The following is a 17994-nucleotide window of genomic DNA, read 5'->3' on the forward strand; positions in this document are numbered from 1 at the left end:
ACGAATTACGAGTAAGCAACATTCTATCTTTCTTCGCTGTTACCATTGAACCTTTTCTTTCCACGACTTCACATGGCTTACCATCATAGGGTGTTTGTTGTTTATTAGTGGTCGTATCTTTCTTTACTAACACCATATCACCTACTTTAATCTCACTTGTCTTTACGTTCCTGTTATTGTCTGCATGTAATTTCATCTTCAATTTTGCTCTTTCATCCTGTACTCGAATTTTTCCTCTGTATCTTCATAAAATGGTTCTTCAGGTAAACGTACTTTCATTGGTCGACCGAATAAAGCCATAGATGGAGAGATTTTGGTCGAACTATGAGGTGTGGCACGATAATTTCGCAGGAACCTGTGGATTTCTTGCTTCCAATTTTTCCTCCATTATCGCAGCCTTTATTGTCTTTTGATAGTACGCATAAATCTTTCCACTTCCCCGTTGGCTCGTGGCCAATAAGGAGTAACTTTTCTGTGTTTAAATCCCAAATACTTTGAAAACTCGTAAAATTCCTTGCTATTGAATGGCGGTCCATTGTCTGAACGTATCGTATCTGGTATCCCGAACTCCGAAAGTATCTTATCCAAACAGGGTATAACAGTCTTTGCGGACGTTGATCGGATTACTTCTACAATGGGATATCTGGAAAATCATCATACAAAACAAACAAATATTCACCTGTGCCTGTAGGAGCTACACCAAAGTCCATACTTAGTTCTTTCCAAGGAGATCTTGGCAACTCTGACATTTTCAATGGTTCCTTTTCACTGACTGGAGTTGTAATCTGACAGGCTAAACACGATTTAACTTTTTCATTAACTAACTCATCTATACGTGGAAACCATACCTTTTCACGTAATAACGCTTTCGTTTTTGACATTCCCATATGACCTTCATGAGCAATGTTCACTACTTTCTCTCGTAAACTTTCTGGTATGATTATTTGATGTTTTCGTAGAATTATACCCGAAGATATGCAAAGTTCATCTTTAAGTTTCTCATATGAACTAAATTCTGCTTGATTTACTCCTACCATCTTTGAACTCTCAAACCATCTACCTGTTTCAATGGCTTGAATTACTGCTCGAAGAGTAATGTCTTCTCTTGTAGCTTCTTCCAGATCTTTCCTGCTGATTGTTCTTGGAACCGAGTTCTGTGTAACGTAATTAACAAATTCTTCTGCTACTTTCTCTTGCCGGTTGTTTAGTTTCTCATCAGATAAGGGATGACGTGAGAGAAAGTCTGCAGGATTTTCAGTTCCAGGTTGAAAACAGATTTCAAAATCATATGGTTGCAATCGCAAAGCCCATCGTTCTAATCTCGCAGATGGCTTTGATGATGGGTTTGTGTATATTTTCACCAGCGGCTTGTGATCAGTGACGATGGTGAACTTTCCTCCAAACAAATATAAATGAAAGTGTTCGCAGGCTCATACTATGGCTAAAGCTTCTCTTTCCAAGTGAGAATAATTTTTTTCTGTGATAGTTAGTGATTTACTAGCGTAAGCAATTATTTTCCTTTTTTCTTCTCCCTTTTTCCTCTGCGCCAAGACTGCTGCAATACCAACTGGACTAGCATCTGTGAAAACCTCCGTATCACTATCCGGATCGAAATACGCACTTTCTGGCCCATCTGTTAATGCTTTCCGTAGGGCTTTCATTGTGTCTTCTTGTTCTCTTGTCCACACGAATGGGGCATCTTTCTTGATAAGTCGACGTAACGGCTCCGTAATTGTGGCATAATGTGGAATAAATCGGCAGCAAAAGTTGGTCATGCCTAACAAACTTCGTACTTCTCCCACATCTTTAGGATTTGTGCATTCCTTAATTGCTCTCACTTTATTGGGATCCGGCACAATACCATTCTCTGAGAACACATACCCTTGGAATATTAAACTTCTTTTCTTAAACAGACATTTCTCCTTCTTAAGAGTTAGTCCTCGATCTTTAATTCGTTGTAATACCGCGTTCAAATTTGCATCGTGATCTTTCTCGTCTACGCCAAACACCATAATGTCATCACTGATATTAATCACGCCTCTCAGTCCATTCAACGTTTCTCTGATGGCATTTTGGAATATCTCTGCAGCACAGTTTATTCCAAAATTCAAACGTCGAAATCTCCGTAGACCAATGTGTGTTGAGAAGGTTGTCAAATATCTTGATTCTGCATCGAGCTCTAACTGGTTATAGCCTTGATTTAAGTCCAATTTGCTAAACCATACAGCACCATTTAGATCACTTATAATTTCACCAATCGTCGGAGTCAAGTGTCGTTCTCTCTTTATTGCTTTGTTTACTTGTCGCATATCTATACAAACTCGGACCTCCCCTTTTTGTTTTGGTACGACCACGACTGGTGAAACCCAAGGTGTTGGTCCATCCGTTTTCTATGACTCCGCGTTCTTCGTCTCGTTTTAACTGTTTCTCCAAGTCTTTTCTCACATGAAACGGCACCCGACGATGAGGTTGTGCGACAGGTTGTACGTCCTTATCTACGTGTAGATGAACTTGAAACCCTTTCAATTTTCCCAGTCCTTGAAAGACTTCTTGATATTTGTTAATTAGCTCTTCCACTTTGGTATCTTCTCTCACTTTTTCTTGTGCCTTTTCTTTAACGGGTTCCTGTTTAGACTTTGTAGTGCCTTCTATGGATGCAACTATTTGTACCAGGCCCAATTTTGAGAACTTTTCCAGCTTATCAAGCAACCCGTATTCCCATTAACAACAAAAAATGTCTCCAACCCATATAGTTTATCGGTTTCGACCACACACTGACATTTTCCTTTAATTGATAGTTGTTTCTCCGACCCATAAGGGAAGATTTTCTCATTTGCTTCCTGCAATATTGGCTTTTCTTCAATTTGTTAAAATTCACTTCATCCAAGAGATTTACGCTGGAACCGGTATCTGCCATGACTGACACAGGAGTACCATTTATCTTAACTTTAAATTTCGGCAGCTTTTGTTGCGCCGTCAACGTTGAAAATACATATTCATCTTCCATACTTGATTCGGACGTTATTTCTTGCACCGTATTCACTTGACGAGGTCTTACTTGATTACGTTTTATCTGTTCGTTTCGCTTTGTTGATTCAGCTCGAGAACTTTGATAATTGTCTTGCATCAGCTCTTTGCCTCTTCGATTCTCATGGCAACAAACTTGGAAATGGTTCCATTTTAAACACTGTCGACATTTCTTTCCATATGCCGGGCAATTTGTTTTCCCTGGACGATGTTCACGAGCACAAAATTTGCATTTGATCTTCGATGAATATTCGAAGCATTTGAGGTTTTTCCGTGGGCGTCTTGAACTGCTTTCTTTTATGCCAAATTCGATTCGTGCTTTCGATGCCTTCTGATTGTGTTTTTGACATCTCCATTGTTTTACCCATTTGTATTAATTTTTCCATCGTTATTTCTGGGTCTGCAAACGCTTTTCTCCGCAATTTTGAAGACGAACCATTTTGTATGATCTGAGTTTTTATCTCTATGCTTTCTTCATGAAATTCGCAAGATTTGGCCAATTGTTTCAATCTCGTATAGTATGCGGATATGTTTTCTCCTGGGAGTTGTTTCGCTTGACGAAACTTATAAACTTCGAATTCTATATTTTTCTGTGGAGTGAAGTAATTTCGTAACGCTTTCTCCGCTTTTCTAAATACATCTTCTTCTCTGTCTGGCTCGTCGATTTCTAGAGTTTCAAATATCTCATTAACTTCTTCACCGACATAGTGCAGGAGCATCGCCTTCTTTCTTGCGGCGTTTGTGATGTTCATTGCCAACAACAAATTCTCCAATCTTGATACGTATTTTCCCCAAGCTTTTCTCAGGTCTGGTTCTTCTAGGTTGAACGTCGGGAAGCTAGGCAAAGCTGTCATGTTCGAATTGTAGTATCTTTCTCAGGATCAAATCGTATTTCTTCGTCCCTTAATAATCTTTGTCGCCAGATGTAATATTGTGAGATTTCTCCCTTTTATTGCTTAGTCATGTTACTTATATACAGATCATTACTTAATTATTATATACGTAGTATGACGTACGAAATACTAATAATTTGAATAATAACTATACTACAAGTATTTTTTTTGAATTACCAAAACTTTCTGAGAGATACCGTACTGATCTGGCTACGATTCTTCACTGATATATGTCATGAGAAAGATTTACACTTCATTTTAGCTGTAGTCTGTACTAAGAAAAAGTTCAAAAAAATGAAATGTTTTTACTAATAATTTATAATTTGCTTTCATTGTACAATCATAAACATTGCAATTGAAGAAATGGTACTTTATGCTGTACTTGATGTTTCGTAAATCATAAATGATTAGAAACATAATAATTCATGAATGCAATATCTGACGTCATTTTTGAAAATCTTCATCCATTTTGAGTGAGACAAAATGATTCTTAATTTTTATTTCGATATCATATTCCAGACACTTCTGATTCCTACAATGCATCAATTTATTGGTAAATCAATCTACAGGATTAACAAGTCCCAACGGAAAAACTGAATGTGAAGATTTACAATAGATTGATTTTTTCAAGATTTCTTTTAATTACAAAGTATGTCGAGGTTTGCCTCTCCTTTGGAAACACATCATAAACAGATTTAATTAATTTTATTTTAATGCAATCGCAGTCATCTCTGGTGGTGGGCAACACAAGCACATGGTAGGTAGCAATCACCAGCATTGTCTTGCGGAATCCACGCAATAACTTTATGTAACTTCAAAAGAAAATCCTACGGCTTGATTTGTCAATTGTCAAAGATAATGTCATTCAGTAAATCATTTGATTTGTCAATAATATTTTATTCTTAGCAGAAATAAAACTTTATCATTTTACTTTTTTTATATAGATTATGATAATATGGTTCATTACAACTTATTTACACGTAGTTTTCTATTACAGATACATTTCAACAATGGATAAAAATGTCAAACACATAGCATTTTCTACATAAGCTTTCAAATTTTCCACGACACATTTTACGAAAAGCCTCTTCGATTAGAATTATGTTTTTAGTGTATTTCTTTGACATGATTCCCCATCACTAGGATCTTTCGTCATAGTCTATAAAATTTTATAAAATTTAACTCTCAGAAAAGCGATTTCCTGCTTTTACTATATATGAAGGAATATAGCAAAACCCTATTCATGATCTGAACGGAAAAAAAATTCGAAAATTTTGGCTAATTTAAAATTTTGTCAGGTTTGAGAGCCACAATTTGGTCTCTGTTTGTACACTCTCTTACGAAATGTGAAGTAACACCACATTCTTTGTTGGAAAATAGCGGTCTTCCTCCACACAAATCAAGTTTTTTCACAATCACAACATAATATACTTCGCACTGGCATGCCTGTAATTCAGCAGTGCTGCATTGACAGTCTGGCTGTACACGGTAAAGCCCAACAATGATACCATACATGGTAGTTGAGCTGTCGATTTGCACATAATAATCATGGTGTCTTTGGGATCTTGTATAACTTTCCGAAGTGTATAGCACATGATTTACAATAAATCTGTTATAAAAAGTAGCTGATCGATTGGCAACGTCTCTGTTAATCATTTTTGCCACGGAAATGGTCTCAGATGGTGTGAGCTAAAATATTTTTGCGATTCCAGTGCCAAAATTCCCAAAATCAAAACATGTATTTCTATTCCAGCACCTTTCAGTGTCTTTACGTTTAGTGTTGTTCCTGGCTTCCTGCTTTGTTTATTTACCATCAGTCATAAGATCAGTATACGTGTTCCCATATTCAAAATGGTGACCTAAAAAATTTCTAAAAGAAAACAAATTTTTCTAAAAAGTGACAAACGAAAAAAATCACAGGCAGTTTACACTGCTAGCCAATCAAAACGTCAAACGAAAAAGGTTGATTTCCTTCATTCTTCTTCTATTATTGTTCCTTGTTATAAAGAAGTTGAAAATTAAATGTGAAATAGTAAAGACTTTTTGTTGTGAATCTGTACGAAGCATTTAATATATAACCCTTTGCCAATTTCTCGAAAATTAAAAAAGTTGAAAAACTGTATGCTTATTTTATTTCATTTTGCATATTTTATAAGAGGCAATATACAATATTATTTCATTTGTATTCCTCAATCAATTAACTTTAAGCCGATATGTGTTAGAGATTTTTTTTCACTCATGTCTTTAAGCATTCTAACTATTAATTAACCAGAGTGTTTTATACTTTATTATAAAATATGAACAATGCAAGTCATGCACAGCATGATTCGTCTGTATAATTGAGTGTGAATTATTCTGTTAAACAATCAAACTCTATCACTGCAGAGATCAATCAATTAAATAAATTACGGAGAGTTTGAAAATCAAGATAATTTATAGGAAAAATTAACATATTTGCTTTGATTCCGTATACAAGAAATAAAAAATGTTTACTGTGTTTTCCCTAATTTTTGCAATGACAGAAAATATCTTTTATTTTAAATTGATTAATTTTTTCTTCATCTAGACGTATACACAATGCTTTGGTAATAATAAACTATGTGTACTTTTTACAACCAACTCGTACCAGTATTGAGCCCTAGCCAAAACTATTTAACGCTTTCGTCATCGCCTTTTTTGTTTTGTCAATGAAACAAGGTCTCCTCCAGAACACAATTTAATCTTTGATGAAATAGTGTCGACACTAAGGTAAATCTGAATTAATTTATCTATTTATTCATTTATACTAATTTCAAAAGACTCATATAAAATTTCTTCATGATTCTAAGTGAAGTTTAAAAAAATGTATGAAAATTAGTCGAGTTTTATTTATTTAGGAGTGTTGCTTGGCGAGAATGTAATTAATGAAAACATTAATGTGAAAATTTCGCAGAAGTTAAGCGAATTAGACCAATTTCAAACTGGAAGTGAGGTACTATTACTGCATTAAGAGACTTGGTTAATGCATGGGACAAAAGCTTCACAATAATCTAGAGACAGCTGTCATGATAATGCAATAGAGATGACCTTGTCTTTCTATCAACATACATGCACTTGCCATTTTGGACTGTCAACACGTAGAGAATCAATACGAATAAAAAAAGCTCAGCTCAGATCATATTTAAAGTTTGACATCTCACTTGCAAGACCCTTAATCATACTGAAAAATTGTATAAGCATGCATGTCAGGAAATTTGTGTAATATTTCAAGGTTTTTCTGTTTGAAGAGTGAAATCTATAGTTCTTACATTTTGAATAAACGTAGACTGGTAAATCAGATCCCATGACGAGCAAATAAATTGTAAAAATATAACCCCCATGTTTGGCGTTGCTATGTTGCAATCTGAAGTAAATATTTCAAAATCTTTACTTTTGCTTGAAATTGTAATATGTGTATCAGACGCAGCACTACTGTAACATAATTCATCTTTTATTCATTTCAGTCGAATCAACTTCCATGTCATTAAAAAATAGTTACATTTAACGCAAACAAAAAACTTTAAATTTTCTCAAGGCAAAAATACAAGTGAGACAAAGTGTTAATCATGTTAAACATGAAGAAGGAATTTTCGCAACGATTGCATATTGACCTGGATTAATTTCTTCGACCACACGATTGACAACGTTGATCATGTCTCTATAGTTCCTAAATCTGAGAATATGATCTTCTACTGGTAATGTAGCAATTTGAAATATTTCTTCAATTCCACGGCTAAAATATCCAACACCGATAACTAAGATTTCTACACCGTCATCTTTCAGTTTCTTTGCATTTGGAACTGTTTGACGACGACTTATGTTTGACTGTCCATCTGTCACAAGGAACACCATTTGACGTGCACCACGACGGCTTCCTATAAACTGTGCAAAAATGAAATGAATATTGGCTTGAGACAGTTTGAGAGATAGTCATTTTATCCGATTTGTGAAGGAAAATATTCATGTTTAAGAAATATTATTATCATTATTATCAAAAACTGATACATGACAAACCAGTTGCCATGAGCTTATTGAAGGGCAATATTCAAGGAAAAAATCAAGGAAAAAAGGATAAAAAATCTCAAAACAATCTCCTCACCTACAGTGTTACAATATCTCGATTGCTGCAGTATATGAGACATTTGACAGATCGGATTCGTTTTAGATATCAGAAATTTTGCAACTATCATGTTGTTAGAACGCCATTTAAACGCCTGTTATGACAAAAACTACTTTTTGTTGTGTGATCCAAAAAATTGGATTCTTTTAATGCATCCTTTTTATAAATTATGAAGTATTTACGTGCACAAAATATTTGAAATATTCATATATTAGCTAATCTAACTCACCTTTCGTAGAATCATCAAATAAATCTTTTGCTTTTGCTAAACCGCCAGCAGTGTTCGTCCCTCCATTTTCAAAAAAAAATGAATCAGATTTTTTGGCAGCTTGTGAAGCAGGAAAGAAATTGAACATGATTCTTGCGTTGGTAGAGTACTGAACACCAGCCCAGTTACCATCGTAGTTGGGAGGCAATGTTATATTCATGAGATTTTTCATAGCCTGTTTTCCCTTCTTCTATTTACAACTGCTAATGGAGCCAGATGAATCCATTACAACAGCAGTATCTTGAAGATAAATTCTTCGTTTATTCAGGACAGAAGATGGCAGACGAAAGAATTTTTTTACCAATTTATCTGCTGTGACATTTTTGGAGGAATTTGTTTGAATTCTGAAATGAATATTTCATGAATAAATTGTTCGTTAAAACCACAAAAAGCCGTAAAACTTGTGGAATGATTGGTTATAGTGTTGCATTAGCCAGTGGAAAAACAGATGTGAGCTCAAACAAATAAGTTAATCAATCAATTATTTATTGATGATTTGATGATTATTGATTTGACGATTTACAAATCAACCATAAATACAATTTATATTGTAAATTTGTAAAAGAAACAAAAGATGTTTTTCGTCTTTGCACTGGTGTATACGAAAACCTTGCAGACGCTTGTGAGAGTTCTCGAGCAGGTGCAACCCAGAGCCTTCTGTCTCTGGCTTGCACTAATTTGCGCTCTCCAGTTCTCGTCAATGTCTTTGCGGTTTGTATAAGCCTGTGCAAACACAGGAAACATCCTTTACTTTTGAGATATTTCTTATTTTTAAGGTATTTTTTATATAGCTATCTTAAAATCTATTGCATTTCATAAGGGTGTTTATGATTATGGCTACGCATCAAGTTTCCTTTAAAATGAAGAACAAGATGATAAACTATATCTTTTCTCTACCACGTAACAAGTTCATAGCATTTACTTACTGTCATAAAACGGCTTGTCACTAGTTGGAGGTAAAGTGGGCATTGGTGTTGTCGTTCGAATCCAAAATGGGAGAATACTCTCCACTAATGTTGTTCCACAAACAAATGCAAGAGTTAATGTAGAAAGAGCAATTGCCAACTTCATGTTAAGACTGGAATATTTTGTTAATTTTTCCTAAAAGAATTGAATTAAACTGTAAATATGTGAGGCTTTCCTTCACTTTCAAAGTATGGTACCAAATACTTTACATTGTTAATTATGTGTATGACGTTTATGCTAAGACTATTTAAGTACAAAGATAAATATTTTTTAATTTCGAACATTAGTTATTTCAATCTTAAACTGATCCAACTTTAAATTTGCTGTTGGGTTTCTTTCAATTTACATGGAATGAAAACAGAACAAGTATGGGAAACTTTAATTCGGAGTACTAACAAAAAACTTAAAATCTTTACTAAGAAGCAGCTGCAGGAAGCATGAAAATGTACCATGTTTGTTGCTTTTGCAAGAAGCAAAATCTGTATGTCAAGCATTTTTAGCAATGAAGAGTATACATTACGTCAAATAAAATTTCATATACACATTGTGTCATTGCAGGATGGTTAGCATGCTCATTGGCAAAATCAAGCAGTTTTAAATCAATTTTTCAACATGCTAGAAATATCATTGTATTGTCATTATGCACATTGCCTTTGGCTTAATTCATACACATATTTAGTTTTATTGTATGAAACTTTGATTCAGAAGTAGTCATTCTGTTCGAATACTAAGTTGTAGTTCTACTTGAAAGAAAAAGGTAGGGGTGTTATCAGCAAGTATGCTTTTTTATAGTGCCCTCACACACTGCGTGTATTTAGCAGAGGGATTCGCCAAACTCAGTATTAAAATGAGCATTAAATTAAACTGATAATGCATGGCATTCATCAAAGAGTACATAATGATTGTACAACAACAATTAACGTGCAAAACATCTACAACATTTAATTGCTTTCCGTATGTTCAACAATGCTTCAATATAATATAATACTGATAACATATAGAATAAATGTTGGCTGGTTTTTAACTTTTCTTATTTATTCCCTAGCATTTAGTAAAAAAATATGACGGTATCCAAAAGCTTTTGGAGTTGATGAAGTGTGCCATGATTGTAATGTCTTTCCAATACAGTACTTTCCTTTATCAATAACAATAGTATTCTCAAAATCAACTTCATGTCGATAATCCCATGCGTGTTTTGCTATGTTTAGCCCGAATTTATTTTATATAATGTTCCGTCTATTTAATGTCTCTATGTAATGCTCCGAGGCTCCTAATGTTCCTAATGTTCCTATGTTCCTCATGTTAATAAAGCTCTTGATGTTGTTATCTTCCTGTATATTTCATTACGTCTACACGTGGTTAATGTTAGCATTTTTCGGCAGCCATACAATCAGATTGATTATCAATACATCCGCATGACAAAGTTCCCAACATAAATCTTATCTGCCAATAATTTATTTTAACTATTATGCTGGCAGACGTCTACTGCGTTTCTTTCCAGTCCTTGATCATACGCTAGACAATGTTATATTTCAAATTTATGGTCTTTTCCTTTAACAGGCTAGACAATATGCAGGCGTTTAAATCGTTAAATGTTACTTAAACCTAGTTATTGACATTTTTCTGATTGAGATTAGATCATCTCTTCTCCTCAAATGAAAGAGTAATGGAAAATCTCTTTGTCTTTATTTATCGGAGCAATTTAATCTTTATATTAATTTCAGAACATGATGTATGATGGCCGCAGTTTTCATTGTTATACTAAATGATTCGTGCATCTAATTGGAGCAGCATGATCTTGGTTCATAGTGCATGGCTACTTCATGCCACTTGTCGCAAATACCTGTCACTGTTTATGTTGTTCAAAGCTCTTTTCAAATTGAGCTTTGTAACAGTTAGCGATTAAGGAAGTATTCTGTGATTAGTAAGAAAAACGGTAAAAGTCATGCAAACAGGCAAATTTTTGCTTCTATTGCTAATTTTCAATGTTTGTAGCTAAACAGCTGTGGAAATTTTACAGGATCGAAATAAGTATCACAGAGATAGTTAGCGATCAAGTACTTCATCTTAGAACGAATAGTTACATGCGTAACCTACTTCATTTTGTGTGAAACCAGATTTGTTTATTACGGTTTCTGTATACGTTGATTAGGTAACTTGAATATTTATTAATGATCACAATGATATATAATGTTTTTATATTGATGTAAGAGCTTCTTCTCGTGGATTGGCTTATTTGAACTGGAGTCTTTTGAAAGACAGTAATTCTTCAAATTTGTTTGCCACGTAGTCTTAAATTCCGTGAACTCAAAGCAGATATTAGCTAAATTTGTGCTTAAATCGATATATACTTAGATAAAGAGCTATAAACGTTGTTTTACTATTTTACTTATTCGTCTAGGTGGCACTTTACAAACACAGATTTTAAAAAAATTTTGCAAATATAACAAATTTAATCATTGATGACATTATTGGGCAATAGAGAAGTACTTAATTGATTGGATATTCAAAAAATCTATATGTGGCTAGATATACGATGACATGAGCTTATACAAATGGTGAAGTATGTATGCATCAATATTTACCTTTATTTAGAAGTTAGCTTTGTTCGACACAGTAAAATGTCTCCACAATTGTTATAGAAGTTTCTCTTTCTACTTCTTCTGCCAATGTCTGCAATACTGCAACTTGTGACAGCAAACCGCCTTGCTTTATACCCAAAGTGAAGCAATAGGGAAGTATATTTTTCAAAAATAACCACAGGAAGTTTACTCAAACAAAGCGTAAGAGTAGCAAAGTTGACGGAAAAGCGTCGGGTGTCGTATACGAAAAAATCTTTTTAATGGTTTAAGGTTCAAAGGCGGTCAAAAATGTATAAGTTGAAAGGATATTTGAACGTAAGAAAATTAATTATTGGCAACAGATTGTACAAACAAAGTTAACTCTTGTTCATTTTACCAAAGAATAGTTTTATTTTTTTCGAGCTTAACATTCTTAAATGCAATGAAATGTTATCAATTAAAAAAATCAACAGACGCATTCAATAAATAAGAAAAGTGAGTTAAAGGACACATCCAAGCTAGAAGACAACTTTATTTTATTGTAATGCCTATAGCGTGAAAATAAGACGTACCAAGTTTCAAAGTCGTCCGCAAAATATTTCAAAAAATATTTAGGGTTATAATCGGTAAAAACACGATATTCGATGACCATTGCTAAAACGCCGTGAGATTGTTTAAGTCTGGGAACTGGGAAAGAGTGACGTATTAGTTGACATAAACAAGCATCATTCTTATATCGTTCTACGACTTGCACGCAGTGCTTGCACGGCTTTCGGTAGTTTGCTATTACTGTTTTTTATTTATCAAAAATTAATGGATACTTCTGAAGAAGATGCCGATTATGATATTATCATTAATAACAATGAGGTACAACCTTACATGTTTGAGCTTTTGGCCAACGCGTAAGGTGGTCATAATGATGACAATTCTCCGTCATCGGAAAGCGAAGATAAATACATTCACAGAATTGGAAATGTTGAATTGTTAGTTGCATTTTATTTATGCTTCATTGTTTTTCCCAAAGTAAAAACATTGTTTTTATCTTTTAGGTGCGAGTGTGGCTTTTGTGTGGTCATGAGTACAGGACGGGAAAGTATATGTTGCCAAGAAGTAAACAATACTGATCCTCTGATACATGGCGATCATATTTGTATCACACAAGAGGAAGAGTTTGCCACAGTGTGTACAAACGAAGCTGTCGTAAAAACAGCTATGGTCGTGTACACACATGACGTTGGACCTATGCCTGAGAGTGAAGAAAACGAGTGAGAGTCTGATCCATTGTAGCTATTGCTCATCGTCGACGTGCTTTCTGTATCAGACCATACTGCGCTATCCTCAAAATGTTCAATTTCACATGACGTCGTCTGTGTGCTGTGATTTTTTGTTGAAATTAACTCAACCTCCTTACCTTAGCATAAAATTATCGTATTGCAGGATTTTTCACAAAAATCAAAACGGCCGGAATGGAAAGTCTATACCTCTAATTATCAAATTTGGCACTTTTGTTTGAGTGGTTCTTGACCTTACGTGTTTTTGCAGACGGATTGTTATGGCTGCTTGGCATTTCACATTGCGCTTCTAAGGTACGTTAAGGAATTTTCTATGAGTTAAACTAACAAAGAAAAGATCAAACGACATTAGTCTGAATTAGTTACCACTGTATATGTTTGTGTTTCGCTGTCTACATATATTTTGAAATCTTTATCTTAGACAAACTTCCTTTGAAGTAAAACGCACAAACATTTCGAGCCGATGTCGACACATCGTGGTCGTCGCCTACAAAAAAGTCGTCATGTTCTGCAAGAACGTCGTCAATATTCTAAAATTATAAAATTGTCCTCAATTTGGTAATGCTATATAGCTTAGTTTTTGATAAATGTAAACAAATATTGCTAGCTATAACTATAATAATCACTTCTTGCCTTCGTCTCTTCTCAAATGCAGTTCTAACATTTGTTGGCTGCTTCCTTTTAGATGCTACACTTGTGGGTTCCACAGAGTATTAAAAAATCGTGGATACAGCATCCTTCTTAAGGCGAAGCCGTCCTGCTGTCCATCCTACTGATTGCATCGCTTCAAAATTTTGCACGAAGCACGAACTCTCGAAATGTTGCGAGCACAATTTTGAGCTCTTTGTTGGCTTCAAATTTTTGCGTCGGATTTTTTTCAATCAAATATCTCGCATGCGCTTGTTTTCGGGAAACGAAAAAAAGAAACCTTTTGCTGCGTTTGGTGGTTTTTGAAGAACCGTTTTTACAATTAAATGCGGCACAATAAACCATATTTTCAATGCTAAATTGTCGTGTTGTTATGAAGTTACCAATATATTTTGAACGAAGCGCGCAATTGACCGCGTTTAGCTTATGTCAACTATTACGTCACAACGATCTTTTTCCAATCGGTAGCCGTCGTTAGCTCGTCGGGCATTTTCAATACGTTATCAGTAAAGCCTCAACTTTAAACCTCCATATCTTCAAAAATATTTATCCTTTGAGTCTCAAACTTTGGTGAACTATTAGTTGGAGCTATACCTTTAAGTAAAGTTCAAAAATAACAATCCGAATTTTATGTTGCATGTGTCCTTTAACGTAGATATGATTCACTCTTAATTCCTGTTCTTTCAGACATTTCCACTTTTAAAAAAATTTCAAATCGCCAGGTTTTTTGCTATTTATCGAAATTAGCTTATAATGCTTCCTTCACTAGTGCTATATGATTTAAATATTTTTGTTTCCTTTGACGCCAAACCACTTGTTGAATTGATTAAACGTAGCACATGCATACAAAAACTTTTGCTAGCGATGTGTTTTCACAAAATATTAGTCATTAATACGCAAAAAGTTTACTCGAATTCGGTTTATATTAGCACATCTAACAAAAATTGGCAAATTGCTTGCGAAATGATGAGTTTGCCATTCATTAAAGTGATATGATGATATGTTGCCCAGTACACACTGACAATTGGGTGAAAATTTGACGTAGGTAATTCTGTTACCTACGGTCGTGTCTGCAGCAAAAAATCAACATATTTTAGACATCTTAATCTTATCATATGGGATGATTGCATCCCATAACGCCGCTCATATCAAACTTACTCAATATATTGGGAGAAAAACTTCAATTTATGCGAACACAGATTACTTTTTGTAATGAGCAAGTTGCGATATGTTGTAGAATTCCAGTCCCGCAAGATGCAAGCTCTGGAGGCAGACATAGATACATAGTTACAGCAGACCAAATTGAAGAATTACGCAGTACGGGTATGAATTGGAAAGCTATTGCCAGTTGCCTGGGAGTGAGTGCCAAAACTCTTTACAGAAGAAGAATAGACTATGGTATAGCAGACACTTACTGTGACATAACAGAACAAGAGCTTGAATGGTGCATTAGAAATATTTTAAGATTTACACCCTTTTCTGGCGAAACTTACGTAAGAGGAGCTTTGCGTGGTCGGGGTATTCATATCCAAATGTGGAGAGTTAGGGAAGCATTAGAAACTATTGACCCTATTAACCGTGCCATAAGACGGAGATACGCTATACAAATGCGGGTGTACAATGTGAGGAAACCAAATCATTTCTGGCACATTGACTCCAATCACAAACTCATCACTTGGAGATTTGTCCTGCATGATTGCATCGACGGCTATAGCAGAACTATTATTTATTTGAAATGCTTCACGAACAATCTTGCGTATACTGTTTTGCAATGTTTTGTCAATGGTGCACAAAGATTTGGGCTTCCATCTCGCGTACGTGGCGATAGGGGGGGTGGAGTTGGAAAGTACACGTTGCGAGGTTTGATAGCTAATAGAGGTCTAAACAGAGGAAGCTTCATAGCTGGACGCAGCGTGCATAACTAAAGAATTGAGCGTCTTTGGGCGGAAGTGAAAAGAGTGAGTTCCTCCTATTATAAAGATCTATTCCAATTTATGGAGGAAAGCGAGCTTCTAGATGCGCACGATGAAATCGATTTGTATGCTCTGCACCATGTTTACATTCCTGCAATGCAAGCCTCGCTCAATGAGTTTGTCAACCAATGGAATCATCATGGACTTCGAACAATGCGGAGTATGTCGCCCCTAGCATTATGGCGTCCTGAGCTTAATGAAACTGATTTAACAGACGTAAATATCGATGATGTAAATTTATATGGCCATGATCTTGATGGCGAGGTAGGTGATATCGAAACGGACAATATGGTTGTTGTCCCTGAAATAGGCCGCCTTTTTCCGGAACCTTTAAGCGATGACGGCAATCACGGAAATCACCACTAACTCACAGCTCGTCAATATTTGCAAAATTATTTTCAGGAAGAACAAAAACTATTTAATGAAAAATTATTAGAATGAATTGAGACTTAAAACATACCATTTTATCAACAATCGTCTTAACTGCTTTAATTGTCACATAGAAGTCAAAGGATTTTTTAAGAGGTGTGCCGTTCTTGGATTTGGTGAAGAGAAACACAACGTACACTATAATTTATCTACAAAACAATTTTTTACTACATAAATGTATCATATAATGGGTTATTGTGAAGAAAAACCCTTGATAAAAGAGCACTATAACAGAACAGTTGTATACGTACGTATACGGTATAGTATAACTTCAACCATAACATTGTTGTTTAATTGTTCGTCTTTATCTTTTGTCTATAAAACTATGTAAAATGACCATGCAGCTTCTCGTCGAAAAATGTTATTGAATTCCTCAGACAGTTCGTTGTATGACTGGTAAGTTGATGGTATTATCAGTAGAGGAGCACATGTGTGCGCAACAGGTCGACTTGCGTTACCAGACTCATCACTAAATGCAACCTCGATTGAATCAACTGCAATGATGTTGCTACCAGTAACATACTGGAGAAAAATACTAATAACGTTGTCGTCAAGAGATTTAACGAACCGCTTTAAATGAGAGAAGCATTCCCGTTCGGCGTCAGAGGTTGGGCTTGAAATCAATAGCTTGCAAACCTTTTTCTGGTTTGGCATTTTTGCTTCATAAAAACTCACCAAGCTCTCAACACTTTCAAATTGCTTAAAACGTTTCAGTTGCTTCAGGATCAGTGACCATGCATTAGCCACGTATTTTGGACGCAGTATTATTTCTTGATGAGCAAACTCCTCAATAATTTTTGGCATCGAGCTCTTCTTAATCACCCTGCGGCACTTGTAAGTTGAAAGCACGTCAGCTACATCTTCGTCCAATGACGGGCCAGGGCATTCATCACTGATACTTCTTTTGCCTCTATAGTGTCACTTTCCTCCTTTGATATGTATTGATGAAAAGACTCTACTAGCCAATCTTTAGGAAGCGCGTCCTCCGAAAAAGACAGGAAGCATTAAATGCACTGGACAAAGTAACACGAAAATATGCAAAGTTAATAAATCCTGCAACAAGAATACGAGAAATACTTTTCCATTCACTCTGTTGGTAGTCATGACGTATGTCGCAGAATTCACTGAGTTCGTCCAAAATTGATCTGCACTCTGATTCGGTTTGTTTTATGGAGTTTATTAGCAATGAACAATCTACACAATCTTTTTGACTATTACAAATTTGAGTCTATTTATATGTTAACATTTCGTGACTTACGTGCACTACTACAACGTGAATTAATTAAGAGAGAAAATATTTAGGAAGTGTTAAGTATATACACCCTAATTTTTAATTATAATTTTGGCACACATAAAACTCTGCATGGGAACTTATAAAATCTGGCATGCAATAAAAAATATAAATGAAATATCCTAAATTATACAACACTTCTCCCTTGACTCACTCAGGAGTCAAGCATCGCCCTAACTCTTCCACCTGGCGTCCAAAGCCGCCTCTTCTTAGTCTTCCTTACATCCGCTAACTATATCCTCCTTAACAACCCTTCAACCTTACTCTCGTCTTTAACCTCAACTGGATATAAATGCTGAATCGCTCTATTCAACACCTGGCGACGACCGTTTGTCACCACGCAAACCCCTTGCACCACGAACGACCTTATCCTTGCCACAAATCAATTCCTGAATCACACCTGTCTTCCACTCCCTTTCTTACCCTGCTCAAACACAATGACCACATCCCTGGCTTAATTATCGCCGACTGTTTGTCTGCCATCCCAACCTTATGAAATTCCCGAAGA

The 17994-nt window shown here is 35.3% G+C and overlaps 2 protein-coding genes and 1 long non-coding RNA gene across 3 annotated transcripts; 1 reads left to right on the forward strand and 2 right to left on the reverse strand.

Annotated features, from left to right (window-relative positions):
* Positions 1 to 3239: 3239 nt before the first annotated feature.
* On the reverse strand, positions 3240 to 3881 carry LOC124454213. The gene has a single exon (XM_047005018.1). The coding sequence runs from the start codon at positions 3879 to 3881 to the stop codon at positions 3240 to 3242; it is 642 nt and encodes a 213-aa protein (XP_046860974.1).
* Positions 3882 to 7502: 3621 nt separating this feature from the next.
* Positions 7503 to 8498, reverse strand: LOC124454214 (integrin alpha-2-like). Its single transcript, XM_047005019.1, has 2 exons — positions 8288 to 8498; positions 7503 to 7813 (listed from the first exon to the last, which is right to left on the reverse strand). The coding sequence occupies exons 1-2, from the start codon at positions 8496 to 8498 to the stop codon at positions 7503 to 7505; spliced, it is 522 nt and encodes a 173-aa protein (XP_046860975.1).
* A 4904-nt stretch (positions 8499 to 13402) lies between these two features.
* On the forward strand, positions 13403 to 13865 carry LOC124454970. Its single transcript, XR_006951632.1, has 3 exons — positions 13403 to 13439; positions 13567 to 13703; positions 13831 to 13865. It is a non-coding gene; the product is annotated as an uncharacterized LOC124454970 (long non-coding RNA).
* Positions 13866 to 17994: the final 4129 nt, after the last annotated feature.

The sequence above is a fragment of the Xenia sp. Carnegie-2017 genome, unplaced genomic scaffold (genome assembly GCF_021976095.1).
Source record: "Xenia sp. Carnegie-2017 unplaced genomic scaffold, XeniaSp_v1 HiC_scaffold_3, whole genome shotgun sequence".
NCBI classification, from domain to species: Eukaryota; Metazoa; Cnidaria; class Anthozoa; order Malacalcyonacea; family Xeniidae; genus Xenia; species Xenia sp. Carnegie-2017.